General features: G+C 54.5%; 7 protein-coding genes and 1 pseudogene across 7 annotated transcripts, besides 3 other annotated features; all 8 read left to right on the top strand.

The window, feature by feature from the left end:
* Positions 1-586: 586 nt before the first annotated feature.
* LPMP_350080 (leucine carboxyl methyltransferase, putative) lies at positions 587-1,477 on the top strand (the record flags this gene model as incomplete). The annotated part of the gene is made up of 1 exon (XM_010704646.1): positions 587-1,477. The coding sequence occupies one exon, from the start codon at positions 587-589 to the stop codon at positions 1,475-1,477; it is 891 nt and encodes a 296-aa protein (XP_010702948.1).
* A 427-nt stretch (positions 1,478-1,904) lies between these two features.
* Positions 1,905-2,213: a repeat region.
* Positions 2,214-2,310: 97 nt separating this feature from the next.
* Positions 2,311-3,170: a repeat region.
* Positions 3,171-3,761: 591 nt separating this feature from the next.
* Positions 3,762-4,529, top strand: LPMP_350070 (stress-inducible protein STI1-like protein; the record flags this gene model as incomplete). The annotated part of the gene is made up of 1 exon (XM_010704645.1): positions 3,762-4,529. One exon carries the CDS (start codon positions 3,762-3,764, stop codon positions 4,527-4,529), a length of 768 nt encoding a protein of 255 aa, XP_010702947.1.
* An 887-nt stretch (positions 4,530-5,416) lies between these two features.
* LPMP_350060 (hypothetical protein) lies at positions 5,417-6,391 on the top strand (the record flags this gene model as incomplete). Its single annotated transcript, XM_010704644.1, has 1 exon — positions 5,417-6,391. One exon carries the CDS (start codon positions 5,417-5,419, stop codon positions 6,389-6,391), a length of 975 nt encoding a protein of 324 aa, XP_010702946.1.
* Positions 6,392-7,171: 780 nt separating this feature from the next.
* Positions 7,172-8,353, top strand: LPMP_350050 (annotated as a pseudogene).
* A 2,107-nt stretch (positions 8,354-10,460) lies between these two features.
* PUF1 lies at positions 10,461-12,116 on the top strand (the record flags this gene model as incomplete). Its single annotated transcript, XM_010704643.1, has 1 exon — positions 10,461-12,116. The coding sequence occupies one exon, from the start codon at positions 10,461-10,463 to the stop codon at positions 12,114-12,116; it is 1,656 nt and encodes a 551-aa protein (XP_010702945.1).
* Positions 12,117-14,206: 2,090 nt separating this feature from the next.
* Positions 14,207-15,505, top strand: LPMP_350030 (N-acetylglucosamine-6-phosphate deacetylase-like protein; the record flags this gene model as incomplete). The annotated part of the gene is made up of 1 exon (XM_010704642.1): positions 14,207-15,505. One exon carries the CDS (start codon positions 14,207-14,209, stop codon positions 15,503-15,505), a length of 1,299 nt encoding a protein of 432 aa, XP_010702944.1.
* A 783-nt stretch (positions 15,506-16,288) lies between these two features.
* Positions 16,289-17,792: a repeat region.
* A 505-nt stretch (positions 17,793-18,297) lies between these two features.
* Positions 18,298-18,756, top strand: LPMP_350020 (hypothetical protein; the record flags this gene model as incomplete). Its single annotated transcript, XM_010704641.1, has 1 exon — positions 18,298-18,756. One exon carries the CDS (start codon positions 18,298-18,300, stop codon positions 18,754-18,756), a length of 459 nt encoding a protein of 152 aa, XP_010702943.1.
* Positions 18,757-20,704: 1,948 nt separating this feature from the next.
* LPMP_350010 (histone H4) lies at positions 20,705-21,007 on the top strand (the record flags this gene model as incomplete). The annotated part of the gene is made up of 1 exon (XM_010704640.1): positions 20,705-21,007. One exon carries the CDS (start codon positions 20,705-20,707, stop codon positions 21,005-21,007), a length of 303 nt encoding a protein of 100 aa, XP_010702942.1.
* Positions 21,008-21,556: the final 549 nt, after the last annotated feature.

Here is a 21,556-nt window from a genome sequence, read left to right as displayed (position 1 = left end):
AAAGAAGCACACATACAGCGCTCTAAACCAATCATGTGTCTCGAGTACAGTATCGCTGGTGCCACGCGTCCCGCTAGCGTCGCGCCTCTTGGTGTGTTTGACCCCCACTCGTGCATCTTTGTGTGTTTCTACCAAGTAGCGGAGGGGCTCCACTGGCTGCGGAAGAGAGCGGCTGCCTGCCGCAGACGCGTTTTTGTCGTATGAGCTGCGCATCCCTGAACGGCGTCGTTGGGATCCCTCGTGTGCTTTCGATGTTTTTTTTCTGCTCATTATTCTTTTCTTCGGCCCTTTTCTTCACTGCGTCTACGCGTACCGGGGCTGCTGTCCTGCGCAATGTGGGCGTTCAGATCAGTGCAACGTCTGTGCTTTCGTTGTTTTGAGTGCAAAACATCCCTTTTTCTCAATCGAGCCACCCAATCAGCAGCGACGTACCTGGCAACATTCGAGGCACTAGTGTGTCGCCGTACAACTGTACGTGCAGCTGTCGCTCAAAGCTAGCATGCTGGCTGCTTTTTTTACCCCTCCTACCATCACACCCATACATTCACCAATACAGCCACTGGGGGGGGCCTCTGCTAACCTCAACATGGCGTTGATTCAGACCGCCCATGACGCGTGCTCTCGCAAGGTGCACTGCGTCCGCAAAGGCTACCTCAATGATCCATTTGTATCCTTCTTCGAAAAGGATCACACAATCGTGAATAGCCCATTGATGAACCGTGGAACGTGGCTCCGTACCACGGCGTTCGAAAACTGCGTGCGGGGCTTCGCGACCACTGCAGGAGAACCGATTCAAGTGATTAACTTTGGCGCAGGAATGGACACACTCTTCTTTCGCCTAAAACATAGCGATCCGCAGATTCCTGTGCACAAATTTGTGGAACTCGACTTTGCTGAGCTGGTCGCCGAAAAGGAAGGCATCATCAAACGTCACACTGAGCTGCACTCGCTGGTGGGTTCACAGTACGAACTGGTTTCCTGCGACTTGCACGACGCTAAGGGTGTTGCGGAGATGCTGAAGGAGCACCTGCGGGGCGGCACTCCTACTATCATGATTGCGGAGATGGTGTTCGTGTACATTGAGGGTTCCGTCACCACGAATCTATTGCGAACCATCATGAGCGATGTCATCGAGGAAAACACAAAGGCTATGCTTGTCATCTATGATGCGATTCAGCCCTTCGATCGGTTTGGCAAGGTGATGGTGGAAAATCTGCAGCACTTCGGCGCCGATTTCAGAGGAATCTGTGACTTCCCCACGCCTGAGGCACATGCGCAGCGGTGCACAGAGCTTGGCTTCAAGACGGTCAAGTCCGTCACAATGAAGAACCTCTATCTTAGCGTTCCCCGCCAAATTCAAATTCGTCTCAACAAGCTGGAAATGATTGATGACTGGGAAGAGTGGAACTTGATGCATGAGCACTACTGCTTCGTCGTCGCCTCCACCGACAGCGCGCCGCTACCAAAGCTCTTTTGAATGTACTTAGTCTTTGACTAGCGTGCTGCTGCTGACGTTACCCTTGAAATTCATTTTTTATGTTTTTGTGTCTCAGTAGGCCGATTGTGGTGATGGAGGAGCAGGCGGAGGGACGAGAAGGGCTGCGCCAACGTACTTTTGACTGGCAACCTCTCTGAGGGATGTGGATCACCTTAGGCGAGTAGGTGACGTGCGCGGATGTGGGTTGCACTTGCGTGGGAAGTCTTACTTGTGTTCTTTTTGGTTTACCATCACTTTTTTTTCCTCTTTGTCTTGCCGACTGTCTTGGGAGGTGGGTGTTGCTTGTACGACTGTCTGCCTCATGCTGCCCCCTGTCCGGATGTCTCCATGACTACGTAGCCCGCTACACTCACGTGCGGTGGGCTTCCTTCGCCGTCTTCTTCACCTATTTTCCGCAAAAACGAGTCTTCCGCTTTGCGCAGTTCTTTTACTCGCTGTTCACTGCTGGTGCGGTAAAGGCGGTAGTCCAACCTGGAGAGACCGCAATGCGATAAAAAAATACTATACCTATAGACATAGCGACAAGCGGCTGCGGTTCTCTCACTTGCAGCCATGGCGCTGAGCGCGAAGCAGTGCAACTGGCGCTTGACCCGCTGCAGAAGACGACTTCAACAACTGGTACACAGAAGAACGACTGTGGCTGCTTTCACGGACTCGCTCTCTCTCCTCATGTCGCTCAACACAGGCTCTACAAGAGTGCAAGATGACCTACTGCTCCGCCGGCGCTGTGGTACCGCCTCCCCCGCCAGAGCCTCTGCTCCCGCTCGCTTTTTTTTCTTTGCGATGGGGGCGGGCCACCCCCGGCGCTGTGCCCGGTATGTCACGCGAGGCTCGCGGTGCGGCGTTTCACGCTGCGATCGTGCACGCCGCGGTGTGCGTATGCGCATCCCGCTCGCGCTGCATGGGCTTCTTCTGTCGGTGTGTATGACTGCCCCCCTATGCCCCCTCCGAAGGACAAGCTGCGAGTTCATTGTACGCTGGCACTGATCGCCACGGCTGACATGGTGTATTGCACCGACAGAAGGGAGACAGCGGTCCGCCAGGCAGGAGGGGTGGCCGCAGATGGCGCGAAGCGATGCACGCCGACCAGCCCCCCAGCGCAGGTGTGCGAAGTATGCGGCGTCTCCCACCCGGTCGGGTGGGCCGGTGCGGCAGAGATGCGGGGGATGCACACCGAGGACACCGCGGATTGCAGCATCGAGTCCTCCAGACTCCCATGTGGCGTGCCCCGGCGCCGTGTTATGGAAGGCCGCGCTTCTGGAAGCGGCTCAGAGAGAGAGAGGGGTGCTGGATAGAGGCAGGGTGCAAGGTCTCGGAGAGCCCTGGCCTGAGGCTGGCCAGCTTCTTTCGTGAGCACATCCAGCATGCGGCTGGGGAGCCCCCTCCGAATCGCACGATAGATGCCACCGCCCTGCGCCCTCGTGCAGAGGCCTGGGCACTGTCCGCTTTGGGTCGAGGCATGCCGTCCATCCGAGTCCGTCTGGCGCCGGTCGCGCAGCAGGCATCGGAGAGGGAGAGAGAGAGACGGGGAGACACGGGAGGGTGGCTCGTGAGACGCATGGCCTGACTCGGCGAGAGAGCCAGCTCGTCCTGGACGACGAGGATGCAGCGGTGTTCCTACAGCGGTGAGTGGGGTGTGACTGGGGGCGTATGCCGGTTGACTTGTTCCTGGTGGAGTGAGGCGGCGAAAAAAGCTACTATCCTGTTCGAAACCAAAAGGAAGAGATGTAATGGTCTCTGCTGGACGTAGGGCACCTGTTTTTCTTCTAAAGCGGAACGAAGTGACACCTATTCTCCTAGTCGAAGGGCTGTAGAGTTGCGCGCGGGCTGGGAAGTTATGGAGTCCTCCGGAGTGCACGGGTGCTAGATATTCGGCTGATTATGCGCTTTCCTCATGTTGCTCCGCTCTTCCTCTTGTATGAACGCTTTTCATTCACGATATATGCTTTCTCGGCGTCGCTACGCTTGATTTCTGCGTCACGCGTGCATCACTGGGCTTCTCAACACACTCTGATGGTTATCTTATCACCGCTTTTCGATCGTTCATAACGGCGCACAACCGTATTTTTTGGTGCCTCCTTACCCGCTGTGTTCTGCGTCCTCGGTGGATGTTCATCTCACCGGTGTCGTCTCTCTAACGTTTTTCACACACTGTTTGGACGTGGGGTAGAACCCAGTGTCTTCTAAGCTTCGTATTTTGTGCGTACCCCTCCTTCTCCCTTTTTTCACCCCCCCTTAAACGACTGTCGCAGACTTCTGCAATATGGAGGACTATAAAACCAAGGGCAATGACGCCTTCAAGGCGAAGAAGTACCGGGAGGCGATTGAGTGGTATACTAAGGCTATCGAGCATAATCCCGACAGCGAAGCTTCTGGCGCTCTGTATTCAAATCGTGCAGGCAGCTGGCAGAACCTGAACAACTTTGAGATGGCAATTGCGGATGCAGAGCAGTGCATTCGGGTACGCCCCGATTGGCTTAAGGGCTACTTTCGCAAGGGTGTCGCCATGGAGAGCATGGGCAATTGTGATGAGGCGCAGAAGGCCTTCCAGAAGGCTCTCCAGCTGAACCCCGGCAACGAGGAGGTTATGGACAAACTGCAAAGCATAAATGGCAAGCTTCGCGAGCGCAACGAAAAGGCAAAGTCGAAGATGTGCAAGACCCCTGACGAGGCCAAGGTTCTTGGCAATTCCCTCTTCAAGGACGGCAAGTATGACCAGGCTGTGGAGTTCTACACCCGGGCGATTGAACTACAGAAGGAGCCTGTCAAGGAGAAGGCCGTGTACTACGCTAACCGTGCTGCTTGCCATCAGCAGACACACATGTACTCTCTTATGGTGGATGATTGCAATGCCGCGATTGCTATTGACTCAGCAAACGTGAAGGCATACCTACGCCGCGGCATTGCCCACGAAGGCATGGAGAAGTGGAAGCTGGCGCTGGAGGACTACATGAAGGCACAGTCCCTTGCTCCCGGCGTGGCTGGTGCGTCTCAGGGCGTTCTGCGGTGCCAACGTGCTTTGCGCGGCTGATGGATTAGACACATTAGAGTCGAAAATTCACTACGCGCGGCCAGCGGCTCCCCTCTCCTTCGTTGGTTTCTGTCTATATTTTCCTCTGTCCTCCTCTCGTTGTTTTCGTCGGATCTACACACCCGTGGCTGTCTCGTGTGTGCGCTGTTAACGTGAGCTTCGGCCACCTTTTTTTTTTGCTAACGAAGTGAAAACTGGAAAGGCCAGAGCCTCTGAAGAAGCCAGGATAGAGGAGCAGCAGACGTGATGCGGGGGAGGGGTGCGCAGGCACGATTATGTGACCTTCAGCATATATGGAAAGTTGGGAGCATCCAAGCAGCGGCTACACTCCTCTGAAACGAAAAACGATACTCAGTCGCTGCACTGGGGGTGTCCATTCCTTTGTGACCCCTTCAGTGAAGGTGCTTATGCGCCTACATCCGTGCAGTCAGAGTGGCCTTTGTGCACTGCACGTCAGAGGCACATGCATCGCTTTCCTCTGGGTTCATGCTTGCCCGCTCCTCACTCTGCCGACCACTGGGGCACCTGTGCCTGCGTCTCTACTTTTCCTCTCCATGAATGACTGCCTCTCCCTGTCTTCACTCTTCGTTGCTTTCGGTGCATCCCTCCTGCGCCTTCACCCCAACTGTATTCAGGCGTGAAGGCAAGCACTGTGCGTGAAGGGACTTCATGCATCCGCTGAAGCCTTACGCGCGTCAAGCACGGAAGCGTCCTACTCTGTCCCTTACCCCACCCACTTGATGCACATTCGAGGCAAATAGACAACCTCACTTCTACCGGAAGTTCAACAACGCGCGAGCAAACAGACACACACGTAAGCGCAAGCCCCCCAAGCTCTAGATAGATTTCTTCACAGGGGCGACCAGCGGTGCTACTGTCGTGAAGCCATGGACCCAGTAAAGAGGCGACTTGTATACGTAGCGGATGAAAGCGAAGTACTTTTGAAAGAGCTCTCTGGGACTCCACCGACGCGACAGTCGCGCATGACGCGGCTTCTCGTGCCGCTCTCGCCACCAACGCCTTCACAGAAATCCACCCACTCGGTGTCCCCGCTTCCGCGCCCAATCGACACAATCGCGAAAGTAGCGCCGCTCGCGATGGCTGACACAGCGTTGCTCGTCTCGTACGACGGATTTCTGCTCACTGACGGCAATGGACGTTTCACCACGCCCCGCGACGCGGCACAAGCCGAAAAAATTCGCGACGCTCTCAAGTCATGTCGTGCGTTCCTCAAAGAGTTCTTGGATGCGGCGCAAGCCGAGAGAGCGTCGACAGAGTCCTACAGCTCCGCTGCCTCTAGCTCCACGTACATGGAAGAAGAAGACTCCGACTTAGAAGATAGTAGCAGCGACGAGTCGCCCCCGCCACGCCCGCGCGCCGCGACGGCCGTGAAAGCACGGCCTCCACATGCTCAGCCGGTCACTCCATCACAGATGACAGTGGCAGAGCTGAAGGCGTTCCTGCGTGATCGTGGACTTTTGACTACCGGTAACAAGGAGAGCCTCGTAAAGCGCGTGCAGAAGGCGCAGCGCGCGCGTAATTCGGTGCGCGGTGCAGCGACCGTCCCTGCATGTGGTGCTGCAAGCAGAAGAAGCTTGCAAGGCTCCCACTCCGGTACCAATACGCTGAGCTCTGACGTATTACTGTCGCCTCCACCAGTGGGCCAGAGGCCGCCGCAGCTGCCCTCGCCAAACTCCTACACGAATGACGAGAAGAATAGTGGCCTTTGGGATGTGCTGGTGCACGCTGGCTCACGTCTTTTTCGGGGAGGGGCGCGTACGTCTTGGGGATTTCATTCACGTCAACCGGAGGACGCTGACGACGCGCCGCTTTCGAAGCGTTGCCGACTGGGCACAGAGTAGCCGTGGCTGAGGTCTATCGCAGCCGTTCTTGGCAGCGTTCAAGTGCATAGCATGACTGACTTTGCTGCTTTCTCGTACCCCATTTCACTACATCATTTCTCCTGTTAGACTATATATACGCCTTTTTTTCTTACCCCACCTACTCTACTCTTGTCCTGCGGTGTCTTGGGTGCCTCGCGCGGGCACACTGTACGTGTAACCCTTTTCCTCTATGTTGCTAGTGCGAGAGTTTGGAGCCCTAACGAAGCTTTTGAGGTACGCGCTTTCGCTTCTCCTGAACAATTACAGCCGGACCTCTGCCGCTCACTCACCAAAACTCTGGCTTCGCCTTCGGTAGGTTTTTCTCCACCTTGGCGCACTGACGTTGTGTGGACCGATCCGTGTACTGCATGTGGATATGTGTCATTCCCTGTTTTCATTTGAAGGCGCCGTCGCGATCTTGAGGCGACACTTTCTCTGATGTTGCAGTAAACCTGCCCCGATAGTGAATACCTCACGTGTGTTTTACGTGTTCTTCCGCTCCCTGTGCTGTTGCCGATGGCCTCTCTCTCTTACTCTATTGGCCTTATTTGTACCACCAGCCTGCCTTCTGCGATGCTCTCATGCACTGTGCATTTTTGCAGCAATCTGTGCTTACAGATTTAACGCGCTTTCCAAAAGAGCCCATTGCTCTTGAAGAACTGACAGGAGTGCTTGACATGCGTACTCACTCCCAAATATGTGTCGACATCAGTTGTCTCGCAGCGTATATATAGATAGATAGCTACTGCACCTGTGCAGATGGCGAAGTTTCTCGTCCTTGGTCGGGATTAAGGCACCGATTTCGCGCCTGCAGTGCTGATGCACGTGCGGGATGGGACGGTGCTGCAGCACGCCGCCTTCAACTACTCAAGCTGGGTCAAGACGAAGCACTGCAATTCCAATCCAATGCAGTACCCCCCAGCATCCGCGTGACTGCATTGTGACAGTAGAGGACGTTATCAGTGCAGCGTTGAAGGCAGCTGGTGCGGCGGCGCGGGGGCGTGCGGTTGGGTTCGCTTTCGATAGAACAGGGAGCCTACCATGCATAGTCGACGAAACCTGCGCGCCTCTCGCCCTTCGGCCCTCTCTCACCGATAACCCGAACACTATGTATGTTTTCTGCAAGAGCCACATCTCTGTGAAGGGGGGAGGGTACTGCAGTCCATGAACCAGCGCCCAACAGCACTCCTGAATACGCCTTCTGCGGAGACACCAACTTCTTCGAGTGGTTCTGATTCAAGGCGCTGCACGTGATCTACAGCGAGGAGAAGGTGTCGCAGGTTGTGTATGTCATTGTGGAGTGCAGCGAGTGATTTCCAGCCTTTTTCACTGACGCCAAATCGTTTCCCAAGCTCATACTCGCCCGCACAGAGGGCGGAGACAAGAAGATGTGGTACGAGGGCTAGGGCGGATTCTCTCCACGCAACTTCTTTTACGAGTTACACCCGCACGTGGGGCCCTTCTGGTTCCGCATGAGCGACGCTACGGAGACCATCGTCATGCTAGTAGGGTTGGCGAGCGAAGAGTGGGCGCGACATCCTGGTTTGAGTGTGAGGGTGGCTGTGACGGGCGGTGCCAGCGATGCTTACCTGGACGGCGTTGGTGTGGGGCAACAAACCATGCCGGTTTGCACGTATCATGAGAAAGTCGACGTGCGACAGGATGGACATGGATCCCAGCGTTCTCGGCTACCGCCGTGTGAAGGGGATTTGTGAGCAGGCTGACAGTTCTATCACGTCACACCTTAGTGGCATAGAGACTGGGGAGTCCGTGTACGGAGACGTCGTGGCGTGGTTTTCTGAACTGCTCGAGTACCCCTCTGCACGACTCATTGCCAATGCGACATTGCTGAGCGAGGCTACTGAGGCAGAGCTGATGCGACAGATCCGGAACAAAGTGCTGACCGCTCTTAGCGAAAAGATGCCCGTCAGGTTCAGCTAAGTGAGAACACGGTGCGCGCCCTGGACTGGTTCAATGGCCGGTGCACCGCTGATGCCAACCAGAACCTCAAATCGGCGATCAGGCGACCTTATTCTTGGAAACGAGGCACCAAGTGGGTCTCACGGGTTGATGAAGGCAGTAGAATAGAGATCGTACGCCATCGTAGAACGCCTTCGCTGAGAGGGCGTCTGCATTGTTGACGTCATTGCAGTTGATGACACTGCCAAGAAGTTACTACTGACTCTTTGAGTCCTCGGGGAAATGCTGAACATGCCTATCACCGTGTGGGAAAGCGCGCAATACTGTGCGTTGGGGTCCGTGATTGCCGCCTCCACGGCTGCGGTGTGCTAGAAGAGTATCTCTGAGGCAAAGAAGATGGTGAGCAGTACTTCTACAGCGTGCATGTGATGCCCAGAAGCGGCCAAGGTGCTCACTCGAGTGACTGCGCGCATATGTCGGGCACATCACCACCTCTCTCTTTATGTTTCCATTTCGACGGGCCGTGTGCGATGTCTTTGAACCTCTTGTGCACCTTACAAGGCAACGCCGGGCGTAATCCATTTTCATCTCAGCTTGGCACCTTTCCCCCTGTTCCGCTACTTGCACAGTGTGCGGCCATTTCGTAGTTGTATGAAAGGTGAACAGAAGATAGCGACACTGGCCTGCTGTCCTCTTTGTCTGTTTCTATGCGCCTCTCTCTCTCTGAGTGTTTAGATATGCGTGACGGAATTGCGCCCTCGAAAGCGGGGCCGGGAGCGGAGGCGGGGACGGAGGCGCGTTCGACCCTCGAGCGAGACGATGGGGTAGAGCGACTCAAAAGCACAAAAGACACACACACACACACGCACACACGTTCCCATACATCTCGATACTGTCGCAGGCATGATGACCGAGCGTTCTACGGATTCCAAAGCGAAAAGACGCTTTTTTCTATCTTTATATATATATTTTTTGGGGGTGGAGGAGGGGTTCCTACAAACGACCCCCTCGCATACAAATGAACGCGAGGAATGAAGGGCAGGCGCAGGAACTGAACTCTTTTAGCGCTTACGAGAAGGATGCACCTCGGGGTATTTGTAGGCGACAGGCACCGGCTATCTGATGCTCCTTGATTCCCACCCGTATGCGACGAGTGTTTTTCTACTGTTAATAATGGCCAGCAGTGTTATCACCACCAAACGAGTGCGATAGACTTCCAAGGTTCTTGCTGATGCAGTGTTTGGTTCTTTTTTTTTACTGAATGGGACTGCGATATACCATCACATCAAGTCCTGGCTCTCCTTTGACGCGTAGAGGTTAGGCTGACGCTGCAGCTTCCCTTTTTGCTGTCTTAGTGATGTCAAACCAAGAGCACCGTAGCGTATGGCATACCTTCGCTACCCTTCTCCCCCATTTCTGCCCATCATAGCCAACATGACGTTTTCACTCCGATCTCTCCCGTTACTCCTGTAGCCATCTCCCGCTCCCCGTGTTGCCATCTCTCTTTTCTTCTCTTCTCTCTCTTCAGCCCCTTCCCCCTTCTCAGCTTTCTGTTCATCGGCGTACACAACTGAGCCCTCATTCGTTCCTGATAAGGTTGCTGTTCGGGAGAGCATATCCCCTATCGCTTGTGCAGAAGACACTATTGAGTGTTTGGAAGGCTTGGGAAGCCCTGTAGGTGCACCGCTGCGCACACATAGGCGCCCAAATACGCGAACAAACGCACACCGTGTGCCCCGTACAGTCTTTTCCTATTTGCTTACGTCGTTAACTGCCGCTTCGATTCGAAGCTTTTTTTCTCCGTTAGTCGCCTCTCCCTCATACCGGTGTGTTCTCATTTCTATTTATGATTTTCTTCTTGATTTGTCCTTACGCTGTGATTGTTGTGACCCTTTTTTTCATTGTGCGTCTCGGCCCACCAGAGAGAATCTCGGCGTCTCACATTGCACGCTGTCTCAGTTGAAGCGGCTGCACTGGCGCACCTCAAAAAATACCCCCTCTCACAAACGCCCCATTCCCCTCTTTTTTCCTTTTTTTTTTATTCCTCCCCTCACTTTCAGGCGGCTCTCCTCTCTCGCCTACGCACAAACGGAAGTAAAACGAATTCACGAGTACGGCTCTGCAAAATATGTCGTCAGAGGAGAAGTTGACAGCTCTGTACGCACGCCGTCAAGAGATTCTGAAGGACCTCTCTGAGGTGGACACAAGTATTAAGTGCCTGGAGAGCGAGATCCAAACCAAGGCTACAGAGGCAGCGAAGCGTACCATTGACGAGAATAAGTCAGGTAATGTGGATCTGGATCGAGTAAACGAGGTGATCGCCAGCTGTGTGCGGGATGCCGTGGGCCTGCGAGATGCACTCAAGGTGGTTGAAGCGTGTCGCTACGTACAGGAATTCGGCAAAGAGGACGACGCTGCGCGGCAGAAGATCCCGTTCAGAAACGTGTTCGTGCAGGAGTGCATTCGACATGCGCTCGACCTGTCCAACGACGCGAACGGAAGTGAGCTGATGCAGCATCTCATGCCGCTGCTGCGCTCAGGTACCACGTCTGCCACAATGGGCGACGTTTTCTACGACCCTACGACGAACAATCATCACCTATCGGAGGTGCTGCTGCTGATTAGCGAGCTCTCCGGTGACATTGTCACGGTGGCGTGCAACACAAATGGCGCGCGTGTCTCGCAGCGCATTATCGATGCGTTGTGTACGTGTGAAGAGTTCGATGTGTACACCAGGCTCTTGGAGCCATCGATTGTCGACGTCGCAAAGGACATTAACGGCAACCACTCCCTTTCAAAGCTGATCACGTCTTCGCGGTTTTGCCAGCTGGGGGACTCTGACGCGAGTGTCTCCGGCGCGGTAGTGATCTACGAGCGCATTTTTCAGCAGATAGCTGATAACTGCATTGACATTTGCAAAAACCGTCAGGGGTGCTGCATCATTCAGAAGTGCCTGCAACACGCCCCCAAGCCGTATCACACTACAATCATCAACACAGTGCTCAACAACTCACTGAAGCTCGTGCAGGATCCTTTTGGTAACTACGTCGTTCAGTTCATTCTCGACAAACAGCAAGACATCAACGGTTCACAGGAGGACGGTGATGACGACACCTTGCCGACGGCGCCGAACTACACCAATCAGATTATTAGACAGATGCTTCATCACGTGGCGGAGCTCTCGTGCAACAAGTTTAGCAGCAACGTCATAGAGAAATGCTTGAAGACGTCGTCGCCGGACGTACGACAACTCTTGGTCGATGAGCTGACGGCTCCGCACGTCTTGCCGAAGCTGCTGACCGATAGCTTTGCGAATTACGTCATTCAGACCGCCATTTCAACTGCCTCCGACGACGGACAGCTTACGCAATTGCGCAATGCGATTATACCTCTGCAGAGTCTGCTGAAGAACTCGCCGTACGGCGTGAAGATTGAGTCGAAGCTGTCGCGACGCCACCGCGAGGCAGCACGGCGTATGCTGAAGAAGAAAGAGGGTGCCCCAAGCGTCACTCAGCTCCCCGCGCAGCCGGAGGCGATTCTTCCGCCGTACATGCCCCCGCAAGGACTGTCGGCCATCCCTATGATGGCGCGCGACGCTTCCATGGGTCAGCAGGTGCCCTTCACCAACCTGAATGCGGACATGAACTCGTTTTTGCAGCCACAGCAGGTGATAGGCATGCCTTTTCTGCTGCAGGCGCAGCAGATGATCAGCATTCCCAACGCGTCACCGCAGTCCTTCACTGTGAGCATGCTTGGTGGCAGCAGCATCCCCGAGTACCGCTAAGCTGTACGAGGCGCAGACCCCTGTCTTTTGTCCTTCCTACCGAGAAAGTATCACATCATTACTCTCTGTGTGGTTTCCCTCCGTTTCCCATGTGAAGACAGGGACTTGCTCGTTTTCTTCTTCCCCGCTCTTCTTGTTGCTTCTCTCTCGTCACGCCCGTTCTTTTCCTAGTCTGCCCCCGCCTCTTCTTGGCTACAACACTCGAGCTGAAAAAAAAAAAGACTGCACTACTATGCGTGCTCGGTTTGATACGTTGTATCTTGTTTCCTTTGTTGTTTTCCTTCACTTCATTTTTCTATTGCGTGTGCGCGTGAAACGGTCGCGCCGGTTTCAACAATCAAGACTAACAGGTGGCTCAAAAGTGTGAAGGCAGTTGTCGTTCTTCACATAGAGCTGCAAAGTCCGAGGACGTTCCACGAGGTCTTGGAGCGCTGCTCCAGCGAAAAGAAGAGAATAACAGGCATAATCACTGTGTGCTACACTTGTGAGGGTGTAGTAAGCTCATCTGAGTCCCTCTCGCAACGCGACTGCTCCATAGGAAGTGCTTTGGCGCCTGTACGTGTCTGTGGATGGCACAAATCACACAGGCTGTCGCTCAACTGTGTGTTAGGCTCGGAAAAGGCTCCTTTGCCAATGCTCTCACATGAGAGGTCAACTCTGGTATGAAAACGAGACTCGACCCATGTAACACACCAGCGACACGCTCTGGTCCTCTCGCAGGAACCGCTCGAAGCAGATGTTGTTCTTTATTTGCTCCAGTAGCTACCAAAAAGAATTCCTTCTACTGAAAAAAACTGAGGATACTGTAGGGCGTGTTCCCAACACCTGGCTCGAATACGTCATGTGTTTTGTGAGCCATACAGACTGGAGCAAACCTGAATGTGAGTACCACACGAAAAAGAAGCTAGGGAGGTTGCCGCAGAGTAGATGGATGAGGCGGACACTCTGGCTCGTCTCGTCTTTTCCCCTTTGTGCGCACCGTAAGTCCATGTCTGCAAAATACCGAGAAGAACGGTGCTCTGAGGAGCGACGTCAACAGCTTTTTTACGAACACAACAGACGCTCTTGAGGCCAGTTGTGTTCTGTATTTTTGTGTTTCTTGTGAGGACGTTATTGCGTTCCCTTGTGCTTCATTCTTATAGCTAAAGGAGGTGTGGATCCATTTCTTGTTCTCCTTTTGATCCCCCCCTTTTTTCGCTTGTTGTTGTGCTCTCTCTTGTGTCTGTGCGTTTGTGTGTTCGCGCGCATGTAAGTGCAGGGGTGTCCTCATCACTCTTCTTCAACACGCTAAGCGATGAAAAAGACACCCGTTCCCTCCCCCAGGCTCACTTCTGCAAGCGATGGGGAGCACAAAAAAAGCAGTGACAAAATGACCAACCAGAAACCAGCAACAACAGTACCAGGTTAGCCTAACAGAAGAACAGAGGCGTGATGCCCAGCAGAAAACTTCCGGCTTACTGCGACGCATACGCGATTGCACAGTCTGCAGTGCTTCTTCCTCTGGCTGTCCGCTTGTTGACGAGCATTTCGTCGCCGCCGAGATCCTTCAGTGTGTTTACCAGATAGGTAATCCCTTTCAAGGATGCGCTGATGGAACTCTTTGTGGCCTCTCATCACAAGCGTACCTCTTCCTCCAACTGTGCCCGGCGCGTTGTTACACCGGATTACTCCTATCCTGAACCCTCTTTTCTGATTGGCGGTGTATGTAGCTCTCTTTCTCGCTCTGTGGGCTGAACTCCTTGACATGCGCCTCTGCTTTCCCATCGCACAGGTCAGAAATACAAAGTCGTCTCAAGACACAAGCTTTGGCACTTTCCTGTCTCTCCCTCCGTTCTTCTCGTTTGGTTCTTGTGTCTCCTGTCGCCTCCACGACGGCGTCACTGGTGGCAAGCATCTCAATGGTACGGGTCCATAAACGCTCTCCACACATTCTGTTCGCTGCACTTCCTCTGCCGCCCTCATACACGTACAACCATACACACGTCCAGGTATTGCTCTGAGGTGGGCATGTTTTGTATTTGGTCATAGCCTCTCCTTCCTTCCACCCACACAAGCAAAACAAAACCATACCTTGAAGAAGACGAAAGGCGATGAGCAAGGTTACAGTTATCAAGGGTAACATCGTGACACCCTCAAAGGTGCTCTACGGCGGCTTCGTCATTGTCGTGAAGGATGTAATTGTGTCCGTATGTGGCAGTGAGGCGGTCGCCAGCAAGGAAATCGAGGAACTGGAGAAGACGCATCCAGATCTCGGTGCGGTCACTTGGCAGGAGGCCGCGTTTGTGCTTCCTGGGTTCGTGGATATTCACAACCACGGACTGGGTGGGACGAGCGACGTGATCGGGCACTGGTCCAACCCAGAGTACTCTCTACAGGAGCTGGCTCGGTGCGGTACGCTAACAACTTTGGCGTCCATCATCTTCTCCGACAGCCACAAAGAGACAGTGACGGACTGCATTGCTTCCGTTGAGAAGCGCGTGGGGTACTATACGGAGGGCAACTGCATCCTAGGTGGCATTCATGCCGAAGGTCCTGTCATTCTTGACCGCGGTGGTTTGCCGGAGTGCAAGAGCGAAATGAGCCTCGACGACTTCAAGCGGCTCGTAGACTCTATGCCGTCCTTGCGTGTTATGACCATATCACCACACATCGAAGCACGGTGCAACTACGAAAAGATGCGCTATTTACTTGAGAAGAAGGTGCGCGTCGCGCTCGGCCACGACCGAGCTGCCTCCAAGTCTGAGATCATGGGTGCCCTCAAGCTAGCACCATCCGAGGAGGAGAAGATGCATGTTACGCACCTATGCAATGTTTCCACCTTCCACCATCGCGACAGCTCACTGGTGAACGCGGCAATGTGTCCGCGGTTTCCAAACGCGCCGCTCTACGAAGGGGCTCGGCCGCCGACGCTGGAGATCATTGGTGATCTCATTCATGTGGATAGCGTCACGCTGCAGTCAGTCTTGATGTCACGCAGCGTGAACGATGTTGCAATCATCACCGACTGCATCTCGGCCCACATTCCTGGCAAGCATGTAGTGTACAACGGGCGTGACGGCGTTGTGCAGGCAGGTGGTGGATGCTATTTGTGTGACTCGTTTGGTCGCGCCTCAAACACCCTGGCCGGTGGGACGAGCATGCTAGCCGACCTGTTCTATAATCTGATCACGCTCTTTGGCATGGATGTTGTCAAGGCTTGCCTGCACACCGCAACAGTGCCAGCCCGCATCGCACAGCTTCACGACGTAGGCGCAATTGCTGTGGGAAAGAAGGCCAATTTGCTTCTCTTTGACACGGAGCTCAACACAATCGAGAAGCGCATGATTTACGGACACTGGACCTCGCACAAGCCGTACGCGATCCTCCGACCCTCTGTTGCCCACCTCTGAGTGAAGCCAAGATCGTCTACGCAGCTACCGTTGTCCTTGTTTGTCGCACTTTCTCCAGTCCGCTTGGTCCTTCGCCACGCGTACCTCTTTCCACGTCTCACATTGCTGTGCTCCTACCGACTCTCTAGCGTCTTTCTCCCTGTTTCTTCACTACTCATACAGCGGCGAAGCAGCCAGAAAAACTGCTGGTGGTCAGGCGGTGCCTAGGGTCTCGGGACCGTTGGACTGTTGGCTAGGGTATGATGCTGTGATTGTAGGGACAGACGTCAGAAGAACGGAGAGTATTCTTCATGGCTGCCAGAGCAGCCAATGTAGCACTGATCTGACTCACTTTCCATCGCCATTTTTCTGCTCACACCCATGTGTCACCTCTTTATTCGTGGCGTGCGAGAGGGCCATGAAGGAGGACGAAAACTCACTGCCACTTTCACAGGGAGGCGAAGCAAAACAAGAAGTAGAGCGAAAACTGAAACATGGCACTGCTCCCTCACCCCGCTTACCGGAGAACCCCAACAACGGTCACCAATGTGTGTGTTTGTCTGTGCGGGACAAAGACGGCGGAAAGAAGTAATGCTTCGAAGGAAAACACGCTAGTAGAAGCGTGTGTACTCTTTCACTCTAACGCAGCCTTCACCTAGCTGCGCATAAAGACAGATTCCAATACATGTAGACCAGCTAAAGAAACAAGAGCCTGATCTTCCCTTTTTCAGTCCTTTCTTTCCTCATCTACTGGTTATATCGGCTACCTCAACGTGGCGCCAGCGTACAAAGTTCCGCTCCTGATGGTGGGGCCAAGAGTCTGCAGTCTACCCACCGGTACGAGTGAGGATTCTTGGTGTTGGCGAACAGGTCTCCGCTGGAGTTGTGCAGAAGAGATGCGTAGTCACGATTGCCTTCCGTGCGGCTCACTACGAATCGCGTTGACGATTCAAAAAAGGTGCGAGCGTTACTAGCCCGTCGCACGCGCCTCTCATTTCCGTCTGTCTGTGGTCATTGTGTCTTGGAAGAAGACGGCAAGGGGGACGAGCCCGCGAAGTCGGCCATTTCAGAGAGGACCTGATGCCAGCTGCATGCTCCACGGTCGTGGTCACTGCTCCCCGACACTGGTCCGACATCCCCCTCCGCCGCGCTAGGTGATGCGGCACGCTGTGATAAGAGCTACATGGTGGCCACCGCCGCACGCCGGAGGAAGACGGATGCTGGGCTTAGGAGACAGCAGAAAGGGGCCCTCGCCGAGCCCTGCACGGGCACCTGTGCGTACTTTGAATTCCTGCAGCGGCGCGTGACTGGCCGTGGCAGGATGGAGTGTAGGTGGTGTGCTACCTACTGCTCCGCCGGCGCTGTGGTACCGCCTCCCCCGCCAGAGCCTCTGCTCCCGCTCGCTTTTTTTTCTTTGCGATGGGGGCGGGCCACCCCCGGCGCTGTGCCCGGTATGTCACGCGAGGCTCGCGGTGCGGCGTTTCACGCTGCGATCGTGCACGCCGCGGTGTGCGTATGCGCATCCCGCTCGCGCTGCATGGGCTTCTTCTGTCGGTGTGTATGACTGCCCCCCTATGCCCCCTCCGAAGGACAAGCTGCGAGTTCATTGTACGCTGGCACTGATCGCCACGGCTGACATGGTGTATTGCACCGACAGAAGGGAGACAGCGGTCCGCCAGGCAGGAGGGGTGGCCGCAGATGGCGCGAAGCGATGCACGCCGACCAGCCCCCCAGCGCAGGTGTGCGAAGTATGCGGCGTCTCCCACCCGGTCGGGTGGGCCGGTGCGGCAGAGATGCGGGGGATGCACACCGAGGACACCGCGGATTGCAGCATCGAGTCCTCCAGACTCCCATGTGGCGTGCCCCGGCGCCGTGTTATGGAAGGCCGCGCTTCTGGAAGCGGCTCAGAGAGAGAGAGGGGTGCTGGATAGAGGCAGGGTGCAAGGTCTCGGAGAGCCCTGGCCTGAGGCTGGCCAGCTTCTTTCGTGAGCACATCCAGCATGCGGCTGGGGAGCCCCCTCCGAATCGCACGATAGATGCCACCGCCCTGCGCCCTCGTGCAGAGGCCTGGGCACTGTCCGCTTTGGGTCGAGGCATGCCGTCCATCCGAGTCCGTCTGGCGCCGGTCGCGCAGCAGGCATCGGAGAGGGAGAGAGAGAGACGGGGAGACACGGGAGGGTGGCTCGTGAGACGCATGGCCTGACTCGGCGAGAGAGCCAGCTCGTCCTGGACGACGAGGATGCAGCGGTGTTCCTACAGCGGTGAGTGGGGTGTGACTGGGGGCGTATGCCGGTTGACTTGTTCCTGGTGGAGTGAGGCGGCGAAGTAGTTGAGTACGCTGTTTCTAAAGGCTGCTACCCACTCAGATACCTGTTTGCCTGGAGGACGCTGTACAGTCTCAGAGCGATATTTTCAAGTCATCACCAGAATGAAGGCTGATTGCGCTTGATTTATGTTTTAGGAGGTTGATTACGGTAGCTCTGCCATGGAAAGGTTTTATGTGAACATCACGCGCTTTCGGTATGCTAGGTCTATCACTGACGCTTTGCTCCTCTTTCTCGTTCTTCTAGCAGTGCAGCTGCTATGAGCACAGGTTGTTATGTGTCCAAGCAGTACCACTCTGTGTCTTGCTGCCCTGCCTATCTACTCCACAGTGTCTCGCACTTCTCTGCACTAAATTGTTCTCTTTTTCCTTTGAGAAGCTGCTGGACGGAGAATATTTACAATAGCGAAAGCGCCAGCAGCGTCTGCACAAAGTTAAGAAGTGGCCACACGCGCAAATAAGCAAACATTTGTGGTATGTTGGTGCTATCATGGGCTGCAATAATAGCAAACTCAAGACTCCTGGTGTTGCCACGGGAAGTAAAGGGGCGGATGAGTTTTACGTACTAGCAACCACCAAAGGGCACCCTGTCGCGCAGAAGTTGTTGGAGGAGTGGGTCCTGTTTGTAGATGCTCAGGTGCGGCGCAATGCAGGGGACTCTTCTGCCGCACAGGCTTACGAGACACGTCTCAAAGAGGTCTGGGCTGATACCGGAAGTTGCCCAGTGACACACCGCTCCGTCGACTATGTTGGGAAGACGTTTCTCGAATACATTAAGCAAGATTTGTCTCATCGAGGGTGGGGTGGAAACTTCGACTACAAGGTAGCCGGGGTAGTGACGCAGGGATTCTTGAAGACGACCGCCAATATTGACACGGCAATCAGCGAAACCCCTGAAGAGGTCCAATGGGAAATCAAGATCCACTACGATAGTTCTGGGGTGTCCTAGGCGAACATGAGGGGAGGGAGCAGAATCAACAAACAGCCGAAAAGAGATTAATATCGATGAAATTATCAGTCAATGGCTGCGAAGTCATAGTTTTAGTGAATCACTGTGCGGTAGCTGATATCGTGTGTACAGGATACTGACTGGGCAGCGACTGTACTTCTTAATTTCCGTCTCGATTTCTTGATCACTGGGTTGTTGTGTCCTGTTTGTATGTTTATGGTCGTGTACATGCATCTCTGGTTCATCACTCACCTGTATGCAACAGGGTCGATCATTACGTGTTTTTTTGTGTTGAACTGGGGAGACAGTGCCCTCTGACTTAAAGGCCTATCGCCGCACACTATGCGACACCCAATCACGAGCAAGAGTAGCAAAAAGGAACTGATCATGCATTCTGTTGTCTGTCTGCTACTGTTGACAGATATCCGCCCATCCAAAGACGACTGGTCCGTGAAGTTACGCCTGAGCTGCTGTGAAAGGAGACAGGTTGGAAGAATGGTGGGGGTATACAGGAGGTAGCCTTTCCGTCTTCCGAGTCCGTCAAAAGGTGCGAAATGGAAGGTTAGACGCGCTACATCCATCCTTCCTGTGTACCGCGACGACTTGAAGGACTTAAGTGCTTGACCCTCAGTGACAGAGTTTTCTTGCTTTCGCCCACAAAAATGTCCTTCCGGCAGCACAACAACACCATTGTCTGGGTGTCAAGTACTTAATTGCGCTCCTTCTCCCTTATGCTTTTTTTTTTTAAATCCTTCAGTTCTTCTCGACCATCTGCGAGGCATCCAACTATCCTGTACTTGGAAGTGGTAGTGGCATAGTGTGTAGTGACCGGCGCACCGTTGCCGTGCATAGTTCTCGATGTTAGCGACGTGTAACATTGCCACAGTACTCCTTCTGAGGTGTCATCTCATTGCCTTGGTTCACGGGTCAGCGATCTGCTGCCAGGTTGCCGTGACGGCAGGTTGAGCAAAGCCTCATAATGGATGGCCCTTCAAGTACTACGGCTAGCAGTCGCACTATTCTGTGCAAATGCGCTTCGGCACCCTCGTCATTTTCTCCGCCGCAGACGTTACCTGAAGGTATCACCCCACTTCGGACGGAATCTGCTGGAAGATATTCTCGTTTCGCACCCGCCGCAAAGCGCCTCCAAGGTTCAGTGATCTCCTAAGCGTCGACTCAGAAGCCGCCATCGACCTTGCTTATCTCATCGGTGAGTGATAGGCTTGCGGCTCCGAAACCAACGTTTTCTTGGCTGGCCGAAGCCAAAGCTTTTGTACCTCTCCTGACTTATACCCCCCCCCCCCAACTGGGGGTAGGGGTTACGTCGCAGCGGCACGGCGGCGATTACCTTTCCTTGCTGTCCTCTTGCAATTGGTCCGCCTGAATCTGCTTTTCAATCATCCATCCAACTTGAAACCTCGCTACTCTCAAGAAGAGGTGTATTGGTATACAGTAAGGCTCTTGACGGTAGCCACATCACATGCGAATACCCTAGAAAGGTTACGGTGCGAATCCACGAGGGTAAACTTAATATATGGCTGCTCAATCACTTGTCTGCACCGTGAAAGATTGTCAGACGACTTGTAGGATGGTTGCGCAAGGATAGACGTCATTGAGTGTCGCAAGTCGTTCCTCAGCAAGAGATTTCTACGCGTCACGCATGCGTGGAGTACGTGTACAAATTCAGTATGACTCTGTACGCACTAACGTCTCTGTGAGATTTCTTGACATCGATCCACCAAGTGAATCCTATCGCTATCAAAGGGGCGCCAACACCAGTCCTTGTTCGCTTTGTGCACACTCCACAAACTCTCCTTTTCATGCATCTCTGCTTTCTTTACATACCTTCATCTGCTTCCTGCTCGTATACTTCCGGAGGAAGTCGCGCCACTCTTTGCCTCGCATTTTCCCTCCCTCCCCCCCTCTTGCCCCGCACAGCATATTAACCATGGCCAAGGGTAAGCGCTCCGCTGACGCCAAGGGCAGCCAGAAGCGCCAGAAGAAGGTGCTGCGCGACAACATTCGCGGCATCACGCGCGGCTGCATCCGCCGCATGGCGCGCCGCGGTGGCGTGAAGCGCATCTCGGGCGACCTCTACGAGGAGGTGCGCCGCGTGCTGAAGGCCTACGTGGAGGACATTGTGCGCTGCAGCACAGCCTACACCGAGTACGCGCGCAAGAAGACAGTCACGGCGGCCGATGTCGTGAATGCGCTTCGCAAGCGCGGCCACATCCTGTACGGCTACGCGTAAATCAATCATGCCTCGTCCTTTCGCACACTCATAGATATGCTTTCTTTCTTCGCGCAGTCGTTTATTTGTCTTTTGGTTTTCGACTTCCCCTCCCCCACTATGGCTCTTCTCTCTCGTGCTGACAATCTCCCCCTCACTGCTGGCTGGAGGCCAGAGAAAAAGAGGACACTACGCGAATCCCACAACACACCTAGAGAGAAGCTGTAGGCTGCCGTATTGGAGGCGCCCTTTTGACGTCCATGTCTAGGGAGGTTCGGTGCAGCTGCGCCCCCCTCCCTCCTCCCTCCTCCCCAAGCCCGCAGTCACCAAAAGTGACCACGCAGGCTGTTGTGCTGCCTCCTCGATCTTGTTTCTTTCCCCACCGCTTGCTCACTCATCCGCTATGCCACAGCTCCATGCGCCTCCTTTCACTCTTTGCGCTTCTTTTTGTCTCCTCACTTTTACTCTTTACCCGTGACACGCGGGCCCGCAGAGCAAGGCACCCCAATACGGAGGACACGCAGGATGCCGCGCTACCGGCTTGCGCGCATCTGGTGCTCACCTTTTCGA

The sequence above is a fragment of the Leishmania panamensis genome (assembly GCF_000755165.1).
Source record: "Leishmania panamensis strain MHOM/PA/94/PSC-1 chromosome 35 sequence".
Lineage (NCBI taxonomy): Eukaryota > Euglenozoa > Kinetoplastea > Trypanosomatida > Trypanosomatidae > Leishmania > Leishmania panamensis.
This window is presented reverse-complemented; position numbering and strand designations above follow the sequence as displayed.